General features: G+C 45.4%; 2 protein-coding genes across 2 annotated transcripts; one reads left to right on the top strand and one right to left on the bottom strand.

The window, feature by feature from the left end:
* The first annotated feature begins 1,589 nt into the window (after positions 1–1,589).
* Positions 1,590–13,638, top strand: LOC142728908 (guanylate-binding protein 6-like). Its single transcript, XM_075849159.1, has 5 exons — positions 1,590–1,641; positions 3,937–4,179; positions 11,436–11,719; positions 12,639–12,851; positions 13,489–13,638. Exons 1-5 carry the CDS (start codon positions 1,590–1,592, stop codon positions 13,603–13,605), a joined length of 909 nt encoding a protein of 302 aa, XP_075705274.1. The 3' UTR covers positions 13,606–13,638.
* A 188-nt stretch (positions 13,639–13,826) lies between these two features.
* Positions 13,827–19,284, bottom strand: LOC142728910 (uncharacterized). The gene is made up of 2 exons (XM_075849161.1): positions 18,184–19,284; positions 13,827–15,881 (listed from the first exon to the last, which is right to left on the bottom strand). The coding sequence occupies exons 1-2, from the start codon at positions 19,274–19,276 to the stop codon at positions 14,917–14,919; spliced, it is 2,058 nt and encodes a 685-aa protein (XP_075705276.1). The 5' UTR covers positions 19,277–19,284; the 3' UTR covers positions 13,827–14,916.
* Between the last annotated feature and the right edge of the window lie 29 nt (positions 19,285–19,313).

The raw sequence follows: 19,313 nt of genomic DNA, 5'->3' as shown, positions 1-19,313 counted from the left end.
AGCTCAACCCATATGACATTATAGTCCCATGAGACATTTGTTTATAAATCTGTCTGGGTGCAAAGCATGCTCTATTTAGACACTGAACAAGCAGGGTGATCCTGAAAGATATGAGATCATAATTATATGCAGATGATCAGTGGCGTAGCTATAGGAGTCGCAGCAGTCGCAATTGCGACCGGGCCCCGAAGCCAGGGGGCCCGCGGCCCCCAAACACATTTTCGTGAGGTTACTACTGTAAAAACGCTGCATAAGCAGCATTAAAGCTGGACAGATGCTGTTTGCTAAAGGACCTTTAATGACGTCATGCCCATGTGACCTGACTGGCCTTTGAGGAAAAGAAGCCACGCCCACCGATCTGGTCCTTCTACCACAGTATAGCAGCAGCAGAGTCGGCACGTCTACCTCTCAGTTCCTGGTGAGTGCTTACTTAACCCCCTCTCTCACTCCATCCCCCATCGTCTCTTCTTTACTTGTCTTTCCTGACCCCAACTCCTGTAGGGTTTTTTAATTCACCGTGTGTTTTTGCCGCAATTTTCGCAATCACAGCAAAAATGGGGCGCTTTTGCCGCGATTATGAAACTTGCAGCAAACCACACCATTCATATCACAAATTCGAAGATTGCTTTAAAAAAGTAGTACAAAACGCATAAAAACATTAGGCTTAATTCACACAGTGCGGTCAAATCACATCATGTGCTGCGATTTTCTGAAAACCGTGGCAAAAAAACGCAATTTGACCGCACTGTGAATACGGTAGATCTTAATATCACAAGTAGCAAGAAAACATAGATATGATGAGGGCTGCAGAATGAAGCCAGTAGTTCTTTAAATTATTACTTGATTAATAACTACTAAGTGGTACCTTTACCAATTATAGGATTACGATTCAGTGTCGTAATGCTTAGGCGGCGTTCACAGTCTTTTTGCGCTGTTTTTGACGTGGAAACCACGTTGGAAATTGTGCCAAACGTCCGAAATCGTCTCCCATTGATTTCAATGGGGGACAGAGGTGGGGTTTTTTTTCCCGCGAGTGGAAAAAACGCTAACGGGAAAAAAAGCGTTGTGTCCTTTCTTCAGGCGTCATAGTCTCTGACCTCCCATTGACCTCAATGGGAGTCAGAGAAAGCGTTTTCCGTGGCGGTATTTGCCTGTGGTTCTCAATGGCTGCGGCCAAAAAATGCGGCAAGTGTTCTGCCGGCAAGTCAAGATGCCTGCAAAAAACTCTGTGTGAACTAGGCCTTAATATTTAACAATAAAGTAATTATTTAAATGAATCCACAAACTACTGGCTCCTCCTGTAGCGCTCATCATACCTGTGTTTTCTTCTTTTCTTCTTCTTGTGATATTAGGATTTGGACAGCGGCTATTGGGGTCAGAGAGCTATTGGGGTCACAGCGATTGCAATTGAGACTGGGCCCCCCGCACCACATCTATTCACAGATACTATAGTAACTGGGGCCTATGTAATAAACTACAAGGACCTCTGTTACTATAGTAACAGTATACTTACCCTCCTCGTTCCTGAGAGCAGCGCTGCTTTGGATGTCTTTCAATGTCACAGTGCTATGTGCGCCGCGCACAACCTCATGACTCTCAATGGCATCAGGAGCTGCACTTGCCCCAGAGCTCAGGAGGATGGTAAGTATAAGATTATTGTCTGCTGGTGCTAAGCCTACCAAGTGGTAGGCTTAGATACAGGGCCCAGCAGATAGTATCTCATATGGTGTGATACTGTCGGCTGGGCTATGTATCCAGGCCCGTATTTGCCACTAGGCACTAGCACTCTGCCCGGAGACTCCAGCACTGCCCCTGTCCTTACTGTCTATATATGGACAATGATGTTGGGAGCTCCCCGAGATATAAGTTTAACATACCTGTGACGGATGCCATACAGTTGCATCCATCACCCATAGGGTCCCAGGCCTAATTCACATCTGTGTTGGAGGCTTTGTTAGGGGCCTCCATCGCAGATTCTGCCAAAAATACCGTAAACAATAGCGCAGCATGCTGCGCTACAGTTTCGGGTAAATCCACAGACACTGCAACGAAACCCATTAAAGTCAACGGGTTCCGTTGGGCATTGGATGTCTTTTGCACTTCCAGCATTTACGTTGTTCTGCTCCTCTGCTGAATGCAGATGTGAACAGGGCCTTACCTGGTTACTAGCGATCATTCACCTACTTTTGAAAGTAGGTGAATGACCGCTATTAACTCCTATTGCAGGGACTCCTTTGTATCTGAAGGAGTCCCCGTAATAGGTTTTTGTTATAGTGGCACACAGGCCCGTGATGTGACAAAATTCTGGTGCATGTCGGATGATCATGCGCTTCTCACAAGCCTCAGTAAACTAAGCAGTGACCGCTCTAAGCTCCCATTGGTTAGTTTACATCATGTGGTGCCCGGCACCTTATTTGATTGTCCTACTTTTTAAAAGTAGGCCGATAATCTGGGACCATGTGATGTAAACTAACCAATGAGAGTTTAGAGCTGTCACTGCTTCGTTAACCGTCACAGACCCAGGAAGGTAAGTATAATAATTGTTTTGCTTTTTTAAATGTTACTAATGTTTTTTTGTGTGTTTTTTACAAGTTTGGTTGTTGGACTAAGTCGGATTCGAGGACTATTTCGATGACGGCTTTTTTTATTTTCAATAAAATGGTTAACGAGGAAGGTGTACGGGGGTTTTATTTCAATAAAGTATTTTTTCTATGTTGATATTACTACCGCCCTAGTAATGGCCAATGACTGACAGTGTCCATTACTAAGGCGTAGCTTAATGTTAGCCAGTGAAAAGGCTAACACTAACCCTCATTATTACCCCGGTACCCACCGCCACCAGGGGTTTTGGGAAGTGCCGGGTACAATCCAGTACCCGACTATCTGCATTGATGGCCGGGCACTGGGGCGGCCACAGGCTGGTACTATTAGTCTGGAAAAGGGCAGAAACCGTGGCCCTTCCCTCCTTGGTAATACTAGCCTGCTGCTATGTTGTATTTGGCTGGTTATGAAAAATGTGGGAGACCGCACATCATTTAAAAAAAAATAAACTACGTGGGGTCTCCCCCAATTTTCATAACCAGCCAGGCTAGCATTACCAGGGTGGGAAGGGTCACTGTTTCTGGCCCTTACCAGCCTAATAAAACCCGCCTCCAGCGCCCGACCATCAGTACAGATGGTCGGGTACTGGATCGTACCCGGATCTTCCCCATGTGACGAAGGATACCAGGGTAATAATGGGGGTTAGTATTCGCCTTTTCACCAGCTAACATTAAGCCCCACCTTAGTAATGGACACTGTCAATCAGCCAGCGGCCATTAATATGGCGGTAGTAATAACGTTTAAAAAAATACAAAGACAGAAAAAATTTTTATTGAAATAAAAATAAATAAAACACACAACCCTTGTTAACCATTTTATTGAGAGTAAAAAAACTGCCGTCATCAAAGTAGTCCTCGAATCTGATGTAGTCCAACAACCTATATCTAATCCTATCATGTGTGATACTGTCAGCTGAGCTGCTATATCTAATCCTATCATGTGTGATACTGTCAGCTGAGCTGCTATATCTAATCCTATCATGTGTGATACTGTTTGCTGAGCCACTGTATCTAATCCTATCCATAGCTATAGAGTCATAGTGCTACAGATATGCTGTCTCCGATATAGAATTATATATTTGTGTGTGTGTATGTATGTATGTATGTATGTATGTATATATATATATATACACACACACACATTTGCCTTTAGCTACGCCCCTACAGATGATACCTCTCCTATGTGATGGAAACTTATTCACATGGGAGCATCTCCTAGACATTTCTTTCTGATGGAAAAATGTAATTATTAATCTATTATGCAATGTATCTGTAAACATTGAGGGTTCATGTGTGAAATTCCAGAAAAGTATTAACCCCCATAATGTATTTTTAGGCCTGAGTACAACAATACGAAATTACAACCTACCCCGGGAGTGCATACTCCATTACTTTCATTCACACAAATGTTTTGTGTTTGATCGGCCGGCATCGAAGACGGATCTCCAGAACCTAGATAATGTGGAGGAGTCACAGCTGGATCCGGCCTTTGTAAAACAGACAAAGAAATTCTGTGCACACATTAATGAAGAGAGTCCAGTTAAAACCCTTTCAGGCGGGTACATGATGACCGGGAGAGGTAAGTCCTAGCCTGAGGGGTGAATTGGGAGCCCAAATTGGCCCTGGAAAAAAAGCTAAACGTGGCCACATGTTGTGGGTGGGGCCAGCACAAGTAGTCGGAGAAGGCAAACCATTAGCTGTAGCCACATTGGTGATAGATGTAATAATGCAGCCTTATTATTATTGTCATCATTGGACTGTGTTCACATCTGCATTGGACGCTCTTAGGCACGTTTCACACCACAGTATTTCTATTAATATAATATATGTGCTGATAAAGCTCCTAGGAGATGCATTAAACAGTTTAAAATACAGATGTCTCTGCTACTCGTCTTCCATAGCCACCATTAAGAAAAAAAAAACACATTTATATGCATTGGAATGGCGCAGCCTTCAAAGCTATTCCACGCAGCAAAAAAAAAACTTTTTTAGCCTCTGTTTCACAATAAAATGGTTAATGAGGATTGTGTGGGATTTTTGATTTTAATAAAATATTTTTTTTTTTTTTTTTACTTTATTACTACTGCCTTAATAATGGCCACTGGCTGATTGACAGCGTTCATTACTAATTAGGGGCTTAGTGTCAGCTGATGCAGAGGCTAACACTAACCCCCCCCCCCACCACCATTATTACCCCAGTAGCCACTGCCACCAGGGGTACTGGGAAGAGCCGGGTACGATCCACTACCCAACCATCTGTAGCAACGGCTGGGTACTGGGGCGGCAGCAGGCTGGTATTATTAGGCTGGGAAAGCTCAAAAACAGTGGCCATTCCCACTCTGATAATGCGAGCCTGCTGCTGCTGTGTTGCATCAGCCTAGTTATGAAAAATGGGGGAGACCCCCACTGCTTTTTTTTCTTATTATTTAAAAAATTACATGGGGTCCCTCCCTATTTTTCATAATCAGCCAGATACAAAATAGCAGCAGCAAGCTAGCATTACCAGTATTGGAAAGGCCATGGTTTTTGGGCTATCCCTGCCTAATACCAGCCTGTGGCCGCCCCTTTGCCCAACCATCACTACAGATGGTCAGGTACTGGATCGTACCCAGCCCTTCCCGATACCCCTGGTGGCGGTGGGTACCAGGATAATAATGGGGTGGTAGTGTTAGCCTTTTCACTAAAACTAAGCCCCTGCTGAGTAATGGACGCTGTCAATCAGCCAGTGACCATTACTATGGCAGCAGTAATATAGTTAAAAAACAGAGACATAAAAAAAAGATTTTATTGAAATTAAAAGCCTACACACAGCCCTCGTTAACCATTTTATTGAGAACAAAAAAAACGTAATCGAAGTAGTCATCTAATCCGACGTAGCCCAACACAAAAACACAAAAAAAAAAAATCAGTAACAAATAAAAAAGCAAAACAATTATTTTACTTCCCTTTCATGGGTCTAGCGCTGGAGCGATGGGAAACGTCTGACGTCAATGCACATATATGGATAGTGACGTCAGGAGCAGTGCCGGAGACCCCGAGCAGAGTGCTAGTAGAGGCTCTGACCCGGGACTACGGTCCAGGGAAAGCTCCTAACGTCACTGTCCATGTATGGACAGTGATGTCAGGGGCTTCCCGAGTCGGAGTCCCGGGTCAGAGCCTCTACTAGCACTCTGCTCGGGGACTCCGGCACTGCTCCTGACGTCACTATCCATATATGGACAGCGACGTCAGGAGCAGTGCTGGAGTCCCTGGGCAGAGCGCTAGCTGATGCTCTGCTCAGGGACTTCAGGCCGCGTGAAAAGCCCCATAGGATTTTAATGCAGCCATGGGACGACCAAAAAAAAAAAAAGAGAGATTCACTAGAGAGAAAAAAAAAAAGGTACACAACGGCGCAAACATAGTGCATTATCCCACGTGGAAATGTAGAATTAGTAATTCTGTCAAGGTGTGCTCACCTGGTGATATTGTGCTAGGAAGCACGACACCCTGTAGATATGGTCTTTTAAACGTGGAGGTCCAGGGAACTGCAAGCCATGGATTTTTCCAGATGCAACGATGTGTCGGTTCCAAATGAAAGCGATATTGTGATACTCTCACTCTGTCGGGTGGGATTCTCTGAAAAAACAGCCATTAGATTGGCGCTGTTCCCTTTAACCGTTGTACTTAGCTTGCTTCTATTGGTGCATAGTCAAAGTTGACACTGGGAGGTTCAAGCTGAAAGATCCTTTATTGATAGTGATGATATATACAGGCGACGCGTTTAGGGCCATACCGGCTCCTTCCTCAGGCAGTATCACATAGATTAAGACATATGGGTAAGATGCAGATATTTATACAGAAAAAAAATTGGGAAAAAGAACGGACATGATAAAAGGTCAATTGTCAACTCTTGTTATATAAGTATGCAAAGAGGTTAATGTAAAAACATAAGTCACACATATAAGGATTTGATGTTAAGTTTAGTAGGAGTAATTGTGTGTGAACACTTTTCAAAGAGCAGTGAAGTGACGCTGCTTATCTCGTGTGTGTGTGTGTGTGTGTGTGTGCGTTCGTTTTGACTGTATTACCTAGTATAGTATTCTGTTAGAAACTCGGAGGCACAATGTTTGATAGGGATCACCGGGATGTGTTCAGAAATTGAGGAGAAATGATTGAAGTATTGGGACGCTCAAAACCTGTGACTGGTTTTCAGTTTGCTATGTAAATATTGGTATACGGCGCTCATTGGCCGGAACGGCGGTGTCCTTGTCAACCTAGGTTGCTAGATAATAATTAGTGACGGCGTGAAGCGTGGCAAAACTGCAAATGTCTCAAGGGGTGTTGCTATCAGTGTGGGAAGAGTGGGAGAAGAGGGTTGCATTGACAATCCAACACAATGGGCAGCACTTTGAACACATTTTATAAGTGGTCAGAAACTTGTAAATAACTCATGAAAGAATAAAGTAACATTAAAACCAAGCACACCATTGTTTTTCTTGTGAAATTCTCGATAAGTTTTCCCATTGAAAAAACTAAAGTTGGATACAAAAAGGCCGACTTCAAAATGGCCGCCATGGTCAACACCCAGCTTGAAAAGTTTCCCCCCTCCCATATACTAATGTGCCACAAACAGGAAGTTAATATCACCAACCATTTCCATTTTATTTAGGTGTATCCATATAAATGGCCCACCCTGTATAATAAATATGGGCTTAAGGTGCAGACTCGCAGCTTTAATTTCAGTGTAATCACGTCCTAATTTCAGAAAGGGTTTAAGAATTTCAGCTCTTTAATATGAGGCTGCCTCTTTTTCAAGGGACCAATGGTATGTATAAATTATATATACACACACACATACACACAATCATATACGCGCACACACACACACTCATATACGCGCACACACATGCACACGCGCACACACTCATATACGCGCACACGCACACTCATATGCGCGCGCGCACTCATATGCGCGCGCTCATATGCCCACGCACGCTCTCATATGCCCGCGCGCACACTCTCTCATATGCGCGCACACTCATATACGCGCACACTCTCATATGCGCGCACACTCTCATATGCGCACACTCTCATATGCGCGCACACTCTCATATGCGCGCACACTCTCATATGCGCGCACACTCTCATATGCGCGCACACTCTCATATGCGCGCACACTCTCATATGCGCGCACACTCTCATATACGCACACACTCTCATATACGCACACACTCTCATATACGCACACACTCTCATATACGCACACACTCTCATATACGCACACACTCTCATATACGCACACACACTCGCATACGCACACACACTCGCATACGCACACACACTCGCATACGCACACACACTCGCATACGCACACACACTCGCATACGCACACACACTCGCATACGCACACACACTCGCATACGCACACACACTCGCATACGCACACACACTCGCATACGCACACACACTCGCATACGCACACACACTCGCATACGCACACACACTCTCACATACGCACACACTCTCACATACGCACACACAGACACATATATATATACACACACACACACACACATACATACACACACACAAACACACATACACACACTTCATTTAACACTCACCTTACTCAGGGTTTCTTCTCTCCTTAGTCTCCACATACACAGATTATACACAGTTCCGATTACAGCTTTTCTGCTGCTTGAGGCGAAAAATTCAATGGCGCCCACCAGATTTTCATTGACATCCCTCTGGCTGTTCTACATCACTACCAGCCTCCACAAACTCTTGCGGATGCATTGTTACCTTGAACTCCCCTGGCATGCGAGGTGCAGCAATGAAGCCGGACAGAGTACAACTCACTGCTTGCCCAAGTAGTACAAGGCAATGGCGCATCCAAGAAAGTTGTATCAGCCAGGGGGATGTCAATCAAACATGGAAAGGTGGGTTTGGAGGCTGGACAATGTGACTCTTCAGGATAGCGGCACCGCCCCATGACCCTTTAATGAGTAATTAGCATATAGTGTGCGCCATTTTAAAAGTTGATTTGAAAGATTTTGCTACATCTGAAAAACATACAAGAGAATGTTTGGAAATATTGTCAAGTCATGTATTACCGCATGGTAGCAGTTCAACGGGTTAAAACTACCTGACAGGTTTCCATTAAATTTACAATGAATTGAAAACAATTCCATCTGCCCTGCAATTTTGTATTATAATTATATCCTATATAATTATAGCACCAAAACCAAGCTCACACATATATACAGTTCTAGAACCATGCTCATACATATATACAGCACCAGAACAAAGCTCAGCACATAGATACAACACCAGAACCAAACTCCGTACATAAATACAACCCCAGCACCAAGCACAGTACATAAATACAGCACCAAAACAAAGCTCATACATATATACAGCACCAGAACAAAGCTCAGCACATAGATACAACACCAGAACCAAACTCCGTACATAAATACAACCCCAGCACCAAGCACAGTACATAAATACAGCACCAAAACAAAGCTCATACATATATACAGCACCAGAACAAAGCTCAGCACATAGATACAACACCAGAACCAAACTCCGTACATAAATACAACCCCAGCACCAAGCACAGTACATAAATACAGCACCAAAACAAAGCTCATACATATATACAGCACCAGAACAAAGCTCAGCACATAGATACAACACCAGAACCAAACTCCGTACATAAATACAACCCCAGCACCAAGCACAGTACATAAATACAGCACCAAAACAAAGCTCATACATATATACAGCACCAGAACAAAGCTCAGCACATAGATACAACACCAGAACCAAACTCCGTACATAAATACAACCCCAGCACCAAGCACAGTACATAAATACAGCACCAAAACAAAGCTCATACATATATACAGCACCAGAACCTAGCTCAGTACATATATACAGCACCAGAACAAAGCTCCGTACATATATACAGCTCCAGAACCAAGCTCAGTACATATATACAGGTCCAGAACCAAGCTCAGTACATATATACGGCACCAGAACAAGGCTCTGTACATATATAAAGCACCAGAACAAAGCTCTGTACATATATACAGCACAAGCACACATACAGCTCAATTTAGTGCAACCCCTCCAGTTTAGATTTGTACGGTGTAAAACTACAGCTCCCAGCGTGGCCCAAACAATGGTAAGGATATGCTTGGAGTTGATGTTTCACAAAAAAAATCATATCATAATCAAACCACCAATCATCTCGCTGCAGATCATGCAGCAACTACATTACTGATTAGAGGCAGAATAAACATTTACATTAAGTGACTCACCGAAGACATCTCAGATTCTTTTTCTCTTTTCTTCGCCATCCGGTCCAGACCTCTATGATGACTTCTCTCGGCCACAACCCATTTCTGCAGTTTTCCGCTCAGATGTCTTCAGCTTCTCACTTTTAAAACATTTCTGCACCTATAAACGAAGATAAAATTCTCAATGCCCTTAAATATAATAGCGCCATACACTGCACCTTTAATTCTAATAGCGCCATACACTGTGTCCCACCGTGCCCCCATAGCCCCCTATAGATAGTGCCCTACATAGAAGCCCCCGTAGATAGCGCCCCACATACAGCCCCTGAAGATAGTGCCCACATATGTCTCCAGCACTGCCAGGCAATAGTGCTATCCACTGAGCCACCGTTCAGCCCTATTTATAGCTCCTTCTATAAATAGTGCTCCACATATAACCCACCTCTGTAGATAATGCCTCAAATATGTGTCCCGCATATAGCTCACCCCTGTAGACAGTGCCCTTCATATAGTCTCCCTGTATATAATGCCCCATAGATAACCCACCCCTGTAGATATTGCCCTACAAATAGCTCCCCCTGTAGATAGTGCTCCACATATAACCCACCCCTGGAGATAATACCTCACATATAGCTCCCCTTGTATATAGTGTCCTACATATAGCCCAGTCCTGTAGATAGTGCCATACATATAGCTCCCCCTGCAGATAGTGCTCCACATCCCCACATACAGGCCCCCATGTAGATAATGCTACTCACAGTTTTATAAGAATTGTTTTTTACATACTCACATGATCTCGCAGATCTACTGGGGCTGAACGACGCAAGCGTTGCAATTATGTCACTGCGCAGCTACCGTCATTGAAGGGCACTGAATGACAGGGCAGAATGACTTACACCATCAATCAGTAATTGTAGAAAAGACTTGATCCAGCGCTGATAATGAATTAAAAGGGAAAACGAGGTCCCATGTTTATTGGAAAAAAGAATAAAACAGAAGGGAGACGCAGTCCCAAGGTATGAGTAGTCAGGGCTTGAACCTGAGCCTACGCGTTTCGAACTGGAGTTTCTCTCTCCCTTTCTATATACCATCAATCAGTGCCTTTGAAAAACAGAAACGTCATTGCACCGCTGGCGTAGTTGAAAGGCGCTGATTGGCGGGGCAAGTAATTTTTCCCTGCCAATCAGCGTCATTGTAAGGCGTTGAATGGTCGGGCACGGAAAGTGCCCGGCCATTCAGTGCTTATGCTTGAAATTGTATCTGCGTTCTATAGACGCAGGTACAATTAGTGCAGGAGGGGCTGGCGGTGGCTGGTTTCAGTGGCGCCGCCGCCCCTCAGAGAGGCAGCAGGCCGTCGCTTCAGGCGAGATGAGCTCATCTCGCCTCATGGACGGTGCAGCCCCTTAGCAGTGGAGCGGCCGGCCCAGCGGGAAAATTCCCAGTGAAGTGCATGGCCAATCCGCCCCTGCCTAGCCCTATAGTAAGATTTAGCATTGCTCTATATCATCGTCTTCACTTGAATGGTCTTATTCTCACCTTTCTACATTAGGTCTTGGGGACGTGGCCATCTCCTACGTAGAGGCAATTCGCAGCGGTTCCATTCCTTCTATGGAAAATGCAGTTCTTGCTCTGGCGAAAATTGAGAACTCTCGAGCCATACAAGAAGCTTTATCTAAGTATGACGAGATGATGAATCAATGTTTAAACACATTTCCAACTGAGACACAAGAGGGGTTTCTAAACCTAGACAAGGAATTTCACGCAGAAGCAGTGAAAGTCTTTATGAATCTTTCTTTCAAAGATGAAAATCAAGAATACCAGTCTAAGCTTATAGTAAGTAAAATAAATGTTTAATATATATATATATATTATAGTGCGTTTTCAGTTATCTGAGACGTACAACATGGGGCACTAGTAAAACAGAATGTTATGTCTGTAATATATAGTTGTTCCCCATCCCAGGATGTACCTACATAAAAATTGATGGAAAAAGTTTACATTCCTATGTCATATATGGGAGCTATATGACACTATCTTGACAAATTGTGATGCTGCGGGCAATGTATTGTGCACTGTGTCTGGCAACGAATGGCATCAAGTAGGCACTGGCTGAAAACTGTTTGCATATATATATATATATATATATATATATATATATATATATATAGGCAGTGTTTGGAAACTAAAATGGTGTTGTATGGCACTTTCTGGGCAGTGTATGTTCTATCTTGGTAATGTACGGCACGGTTTATTGAGGCACTGTTTGGCATGAAGGCAGTATATTCATAAACACAAAGAAATATGGGCACCACTGGGATGGGGGTTAATGCCTAAGAATATCTAGGCGTGATTTACATCCGCGTTGGAGGTTCTGAAGAAACACCAGAAACAATAGCGCAGCATGCTGCTCTGTCACAACGGAAAGACCAACGCAGATGTGAACGAGGCCAAAGGCTAATACAGTAATTAGATAATTTGACATAGCAACATCTCAATAGATACCAAAGATTATAGGGCTTGATGTTTTCATAATAGATCTGTATAAGTACTTTATAGTTTATTATAGTAAGGTCATAAATTAGACCTGGGTATACAGTATGCTATAAAAGTGACTAGGATGAGAAAATATTTGCCAAAGGGCACAAAATACACGGAGCACAAAGCCTTTAAAAAATTAATACACCTAAATATCCTAGGGGAACAATTTTTCTATTTCTGATTGGATTTCTCCTTTAATGTTATTCTTTTGTAGATAGAATTAGGACATAAAAAAGCAGTGTATATGAAGCAAAATGAAGAGGCATCGGTAAGAAAATGCAGAGCCTTACTCCAGGAGCTCAGCGCTGCAATGGAGAAAGGAATAAGTGAAGGAAAATTTGCTGTGCCCGGTGGATATAAGTTGTTCACTGAAGAGAAGAAATCATTGGTGATTGATTATCTAAATGCAAGCGGCAAGGGGGTAAAGGTAAGTAGAAGCTCCTAACTTCTTTTATTATTCTCTTTGTCCAGTTTACAAAACCCATTTTCATATACACAATTAGTGAAATCTGAAGTAATAAAGGGATGTCTGTTTAGGATCCTCATCTCCTGCCTAGGGTGGTCACAGAGAGCTTCTCGCTCTCTGGAGGACCTGTCCTGTCCTGTATTACACAGACACTACATTAATATGAATGGGCACTGTGTAATATTTTATTTCTCCTGTGGTGGACACTTCCTGACAGGTTTCGCACAGTTTACAGCTGATCGCAAGGGGACACTTTGTGATCAGCTTATTGTCAAGGGACCCTTCTAACCAGCATGGATTGTCCAAACTTGGGAACCCCTATAAGTCAGCTTACAAGAGTGTATTCAAGTAGTACATGGATCAGAAAGGCAGGGCAACACAGCTAAATCCAGATAAGATGAAAGGTTACTCCAGCATTCCGAGTAAAAAAAAACATGCAACCATATTTTTCAGCACATCTTAAAAGCACATAACCTTGCTGACGCGTTTCGAAAAACGTTCCATCCCTAGTCATCGCTCCTGGCGTATTCTGTAGATCAGCCATTCTGTTTTACAATTGCCTATGACATATCTTCATTAATATCTGTTGTCTTCATAGTCTCTTGAAGTCTTGCAAGAGTTCTTTAAAGAAAAGGAGAATGTGGAATCCACCATCTTGATGGCTGATAAAACTCTGAAAGAAAAAGAAAAGAAGTTGGCTGGTAAGATTGTATAGAGCAGCTCGCAAGCCAGGGGAGCGCTGACAAACTCCATGTTGCTCTGGTTGGATTTGAACCCATTGAACCAATAATGCAATGCCACAGCAAAAAGCAAGCTTCTAACAACTATCAATCATTATCTGGTAGGTAGGTCCATTTATCGTCTATGATATTTCAGAAGATTCCATCATGTTCACAGCCTCCCCCCCCCCCCCCCCCACCCAATGCTTCCTAAATCAAAGGCCATTGGATCTTGAGCCAACACAACACTGATTTAAGTAGTAAAGCAACATGAGAATGGTTTTATATATTCTAAGGATGGACATCTCTGAATATCTCCCAGGAGGTTTGAGCATTTTACAGAGCATGGCTTTAATTTAGAAAACAATAAGGTAGCATACAATCTACAGACTAAAGGGATATAAGTGAAACAGTCTGACTTCTCCAAATAATTGACACAATAGACTGAGCGTGGGTATAAAGTGGGGGTAGGCCACAGCTTTATTATTTATAGCATAGAGGGAAAAAACCTTGTCCGCAGCTAAAGCCGGAAGATCTTGATCACGTTGACAATAACCGTCACCTCGCTTGCCACGCCACCGCTGCGGGCACGTCCTAGTTGATACGGCAGGTGACTGTACTCCCGTCGTCCCTAGCTTGACCGGACAAGGCCCCTCCACACCGCCACAGGAGTGAGGTGTACCCCTATACCGAGCTCCTACCCCCACCAGCCAAAAGGAAAAGCCCCCTATCAATGGCATCCTGAAGGCCTGACAGGAAGATGTCCAGCCCTATGTCATTTAAATGGACACCATCCTGTAACATCAACCCCTTGTTATCCCCCTCCAATTGTCGATGGCGTATAACCACTCCTCCTATAGACCTAACATGCCGGGCCACCGGCATGTTGACCATACGCCTTGCCCTTTCAATGGCCGAAGGGTTGCGAGCACCATTCCACAACACCCTTGGGACTATCTCGGACCATACTATAACCAATTCCGGAAAAAAGGTGGCAAAACGATTGAAATCAGCCCTAATGATAGAAATGAGTTCCGTCACCCTAACAGAACATAGGTCGTTTCCCCCCGCATGCACGACCACAACTGCTGGTCCATTTGTGACCTTGCTTAAATTAACCGCTTCAGGGAGAACCTGGAGCCATTTAAGGCCCCTAAAACCCTTCCAATGCACATCCGCTTGACGGAAGCCGAGACTGGTACCCCCGGGCCGATAAGAGGCTCGTTGTGCAGCCCAATAAATGTATGAGTGGCCCAGCAGCCACACCACAGGCCTCCTGAAACCTAGAAAGAAAATAGAAATAATTATCAAATCAACAAATGAGGGCGAACATAACGGCGCAAAGCATCTGACTTCCAACGCCCCAACCTTTTAACCTCCGCATCAGACATGCCCCCAGCCTCCGCTACTGTCGCAGCGCCAATGCAGAACGAGTGAGTACCATATTCCGACGGATTTACCCCAGCTACGCCCAAACAACGCTTGAATACCCTCGTAAACTGGAATTTTGTTAAGGGGGTGCTATCGGCGTGTACCAAGAAACAAGGACCGGAGGGACGAACTGCAACAGATCTCGTGATAACGTCTACCGGGCACAAGGATGAAGGAAGACTAAAAATGGACAACCACGCGCCCTGCCCATATAAGTCTGTTTTGGAACGACTAACCCTCAGCCTGATTGAATCGGGCAGCAAAACTACATCCTCTCTGAGGAGGCCCGCTACACGCATGCGCGAAGGGGAGACTAACTCACTTATGCGCAATGCGCCAAAGAATGATAACATAAAAGCACACTGAAACAATAAACACTCGTACGCGGATACGCAGGTCTCCGCCGTGCTACCTACTATCCGCTGCAATAATGAGAAAGAAACAGGCCGGCGCATGTCAACAGTTGGCTTTTCCTTCTTCCAACCCCGCAAGATCAACGAGAAAACCGGACTTTTAGTGGCGTCCAGCAAACCCAACAACTTGAACGCAAAGGCTACCCCAGACAAACGCTTTTGAGCCACCCTGGCAGATACCCCTTTATCCCGCAACCAAGACAGGTAAGTAACAGTAATACCATGGCAATTCTGAGGAGAGTGGAGCACATCGTCCTCCGCGCAGGCTAACCACTCTCGCCACGCCTTACCATGCCCGCTCCATGTAGCAGGAGCAACCGAGGACTGCACCAATGGTATCAGATGTTCATCGGCAGATCCCAAAGGAAAGAGGGGCATGGGTAACCCTCCTGTTCCGCCAGCGGGTGCAGGTCCCTGAAACGATGCCACTGGAAACGAGATAAAGAGTCAGCAATCTCATTACATACACCAGGAACATGACGTGCCTTGACAACCATATTAAACGACAAACACAAGAAAACAAGATGACGTAACAAAGCCAGCACTGGCGGAGAACTCGAGGTAAGTTTGTTAATGGCTATGACAGTGCTCTCATTGTCTGACCAAAACAATATCCTCTTATTGCGCATGTCACCTCCCCATATTTCTAAGGCAACAACGATAGGGAATAACTCCAGCAGTGTCAAATTCCCAGTGAGACCCGCTGCAAACCAATCCTGGGGCCACTGATGGGCCGACCATTTGTTGCCAAAAATCACGCCATAACCCAAAGACCCTGCCGCATAGGTGAACAATTCGAAATCTGCATTGCAACACTCCCGTTCAGGAAAACAAGAGAGACCGTCGTAATCTGCAAGAATTTCAACCACATACGCAGGTCGTCCTTCAAGGCTGCCGGCAGCCGGATGAAGTGATGAGGTTGCTTAACACCCGCCGTAGCGAGTGATAGACGACGCTAAAAAACTCTACCCATGGGGAATATCCTACAAGCAAAAGCTAATTGACCTAAAAGGGATTGTAAGTCCTTCAACGTCACTTTCTTTACCTTAAGACACGAACCTATGCAGTCCTGCAGCCGGGCTAATTTGTCCTGTGGTAAACTAAGAATCATTTTTTCGGTGTCAATCATGATACCTAGAAAAGACAAAGACGTAGAGGGACCTTCCGTTTTGTCCTCTGCCAACGGGACCCCGAACAGGGACATGAAATAACGAAAACAGTCTAACGTAGAATGACAAACCGGCGAATCAACTGGGCCAACGAACAAGAAATCATCAAGATAATGCAATACCGCGGAATTACCCGATTCCGACCTCACCACCCATTCGAGAAAAGTGCTAAACATCTCGAAATAGCGGCAAGATATGGAACACCCCATTGGTAAACAAAGATCAACATAATATAGCCCATCCAATTGACAACCAAGCAGGTGAAAACAGTCAGGGTGTACTGGGAGGAGACGGAAAGCGGATTCAATATCTGACTTGGCCAGCAGGGCACCCTGGCCCGCTTTTGATACTACTTGGACGGCCCAGTCAAAAGACATGTAAGACACAGCCGCCTCCTCCTTAGTTATACCATCATTGACCGAATCACCCTCAGGGAAAGACAAATGATGGATGAGTCTATATTTGCCGAGTTCTTTCTTGGGGACCACACCCAAAGGAGAAATCCGAAGATTCTCCAAAGGTGGGGAGGTGAAAGGGCCAGCGACGCGGCACAGGCTAACCTCTTTATCCAACTTTTCCTGTACCACAGAGGGGAATTCCGTAACAGATTTTAAATTTGCGGCAAAAACAACCGCCGCTTGCTTAACGTGCGGAATATAAAAACCATGTGAAAAAACTTCAATTAGCATTAAGGCTTCCTCGGTCCTGTGATACCTGTCCAGCCAAGGGCGCATCTTTGTGACGCTCACTGGTGTCCTCTGACTTACCTGAAGGCACAAGTCTGGCAGGCATCTTACCCTTTTTGAAACAGCGCAAGGCTGTATGCGAGCCACCGCAGAATGAACATTCGTGTTTAAATTTGCATGAGTTAAAGAACCTGCAATGACCCTCGTTAAAGAGCCAGCACGCTCCGGGACGTCTCCCCACCGCTGCGGACTGTCCCGCAGCGGCGGATGACTGAAAGGAGTTAGACGGTTTTTGAGACAACATAAGTTGAATCCAAACATCCGTAGCCTTTGAAGACCAGCCGACCTCCGGCCTCAGCGCCAGACGTCGTCTGAATTCCTCATCGTATCTCCTACAAGCTGTACCACCATGCAATTTATAAGCAGAATATATCGTAGCCAAATATGTAAACAACTCAAAACTTTTCTCCGGGTGCTTTTTGCTAAAACTGCAAAAGCTTGCACCCAATTCCCAAATGTTTTAGCCACTTTAGACTTTTTATCCTCAGTTTTCTCAAACCGTCTCTCCTTATCCACAGTTAACTGTTCCGGGGACAATAATGTCCATATATCCACAAATTCACATTTCTCCTCTTTTTCCTTTGTGTCCGAGGACAAATGCGTCCCCAAGGGGGCGACGCCACAAAAATAAGAATCCCGAAATAATAAACCCGGATTAGCCGGGGCCAACTCAGACGGTGCGATTGGCGCCCCTGGAGAATGCACTGAGGGACTAGGACCCTCCATTTTAGCCAACATAGATTTTAAAATATCCAACATTTCACCCCCGCCATTCAAGGCGGCCTTACTCCAAGCTGGAACGCAGGACAACTCACCAGTCATATGCGTCGAGGGAAGTGCATCAGGAGTCGACACGGTAGGCAGCGGAGGAACTACGGTAACCGCAGCAGCAGGTGCAGATGGATGTCTCTCCTGCCCTCGGTCGTGTGACCGCCTGCTCCGCCCATGTCTCCGGCTCCTATGCGAACACCTCGTAAAGCGACTGTCCCTACTGTTCACAGACGATGACGATGAATGGCGACCAGACCAGCCCCTGCGGGAACTGCGGGAATGTCTTCTACTATGCTTGCTCCTGGAATGGCGTCTATAACCGCTCTGGCGTTCCCCGCTACAAGAACGCCCAGGTGATCGACTGCGCCTCCTACGCCTATTATCTAAGCAACGACTCGACCCAGCCACAGATGGGGAAATGCTACGCCCACCACGGGGCCCATCTCTCTGGCATGATACACAGGCCCTGTGACGCTGTCCAGCAATGGGGACCTGCGCGCCATCCGTAGGCGTGCCTGGCACGCAATCAAAAACCTCATCCGAGCTGTGAAAGGCCTGAGAGCCAAGCTCCTCTTGGGGAACTACATCACTATAGATTCTTCCCTGTTGAGCCTGCAATTCCGCAGAACCGACACTAGGTGGCAGTGTTGCTGCATTTACTGTGAGAAGCTGTAGTGCAGGGGGAGGAGGAGCTGCTTTACACCCGAACCATCGAGCTAAATGGCCTTGTGGCCTGTGGACCGACTCTGTAGTAGCTACTAAAGCCAGTGGGGTGGCTATAATATGTGGACTAGCAGCAGGGGTACTTGCCCTAGCAATCCCCTGCTGCCCTGAACGCTGCTCTGCTGCTAATGCAGAGCGGCCACGTGATATGGCTCCCTCAGCTGCCGGAGCTGTACTAGGCAGCGCCTGGGGGTTTCTAGCAGGAGCTCTGCCTCTCTGACGAGGCAGAGCAGGAGAGGGACTCAGACGGGAGGGGGGACGGCAGCACCGCGCAGGCCGAGCCTGCCTACCTGTTGGACGCCCAGCGACATCAGACGGCTGATCAGGGGGAGACACAAGCAGAGAGGAAAGCCATCCAGCTCCCTCCCTCTCAATCCTCTCCTTCAGGAGTGCCATCAACGCTGCGTCCGCCATGCTACTACTCTAACAAGGTTAGTAGGACAATCTCTAA

Source organism: Rhinoderma darwinii, unplaced genomic scaffold, assembly GCF_050947455.1.
Source record: "Rhinoderma darwinii isolate aRhiDar2 unplaced genomic scaffold, aRhiDar2.hap1 Scaffold_693, whole genome shotgun sequence".
In the NCBI taxonomy this organism is placed as follows: Eukaryota; Metazoa; Chordata; class Amphibia; order Anura; family Rhinodermatidae; genus Rhinoderma; species Rhinoderma darwinii.
The sequence above is the reverse complement of the archived record's forward strand: the minus strand, read 5'-3'. Positions and strand labels throughout refer to the sequence as shown.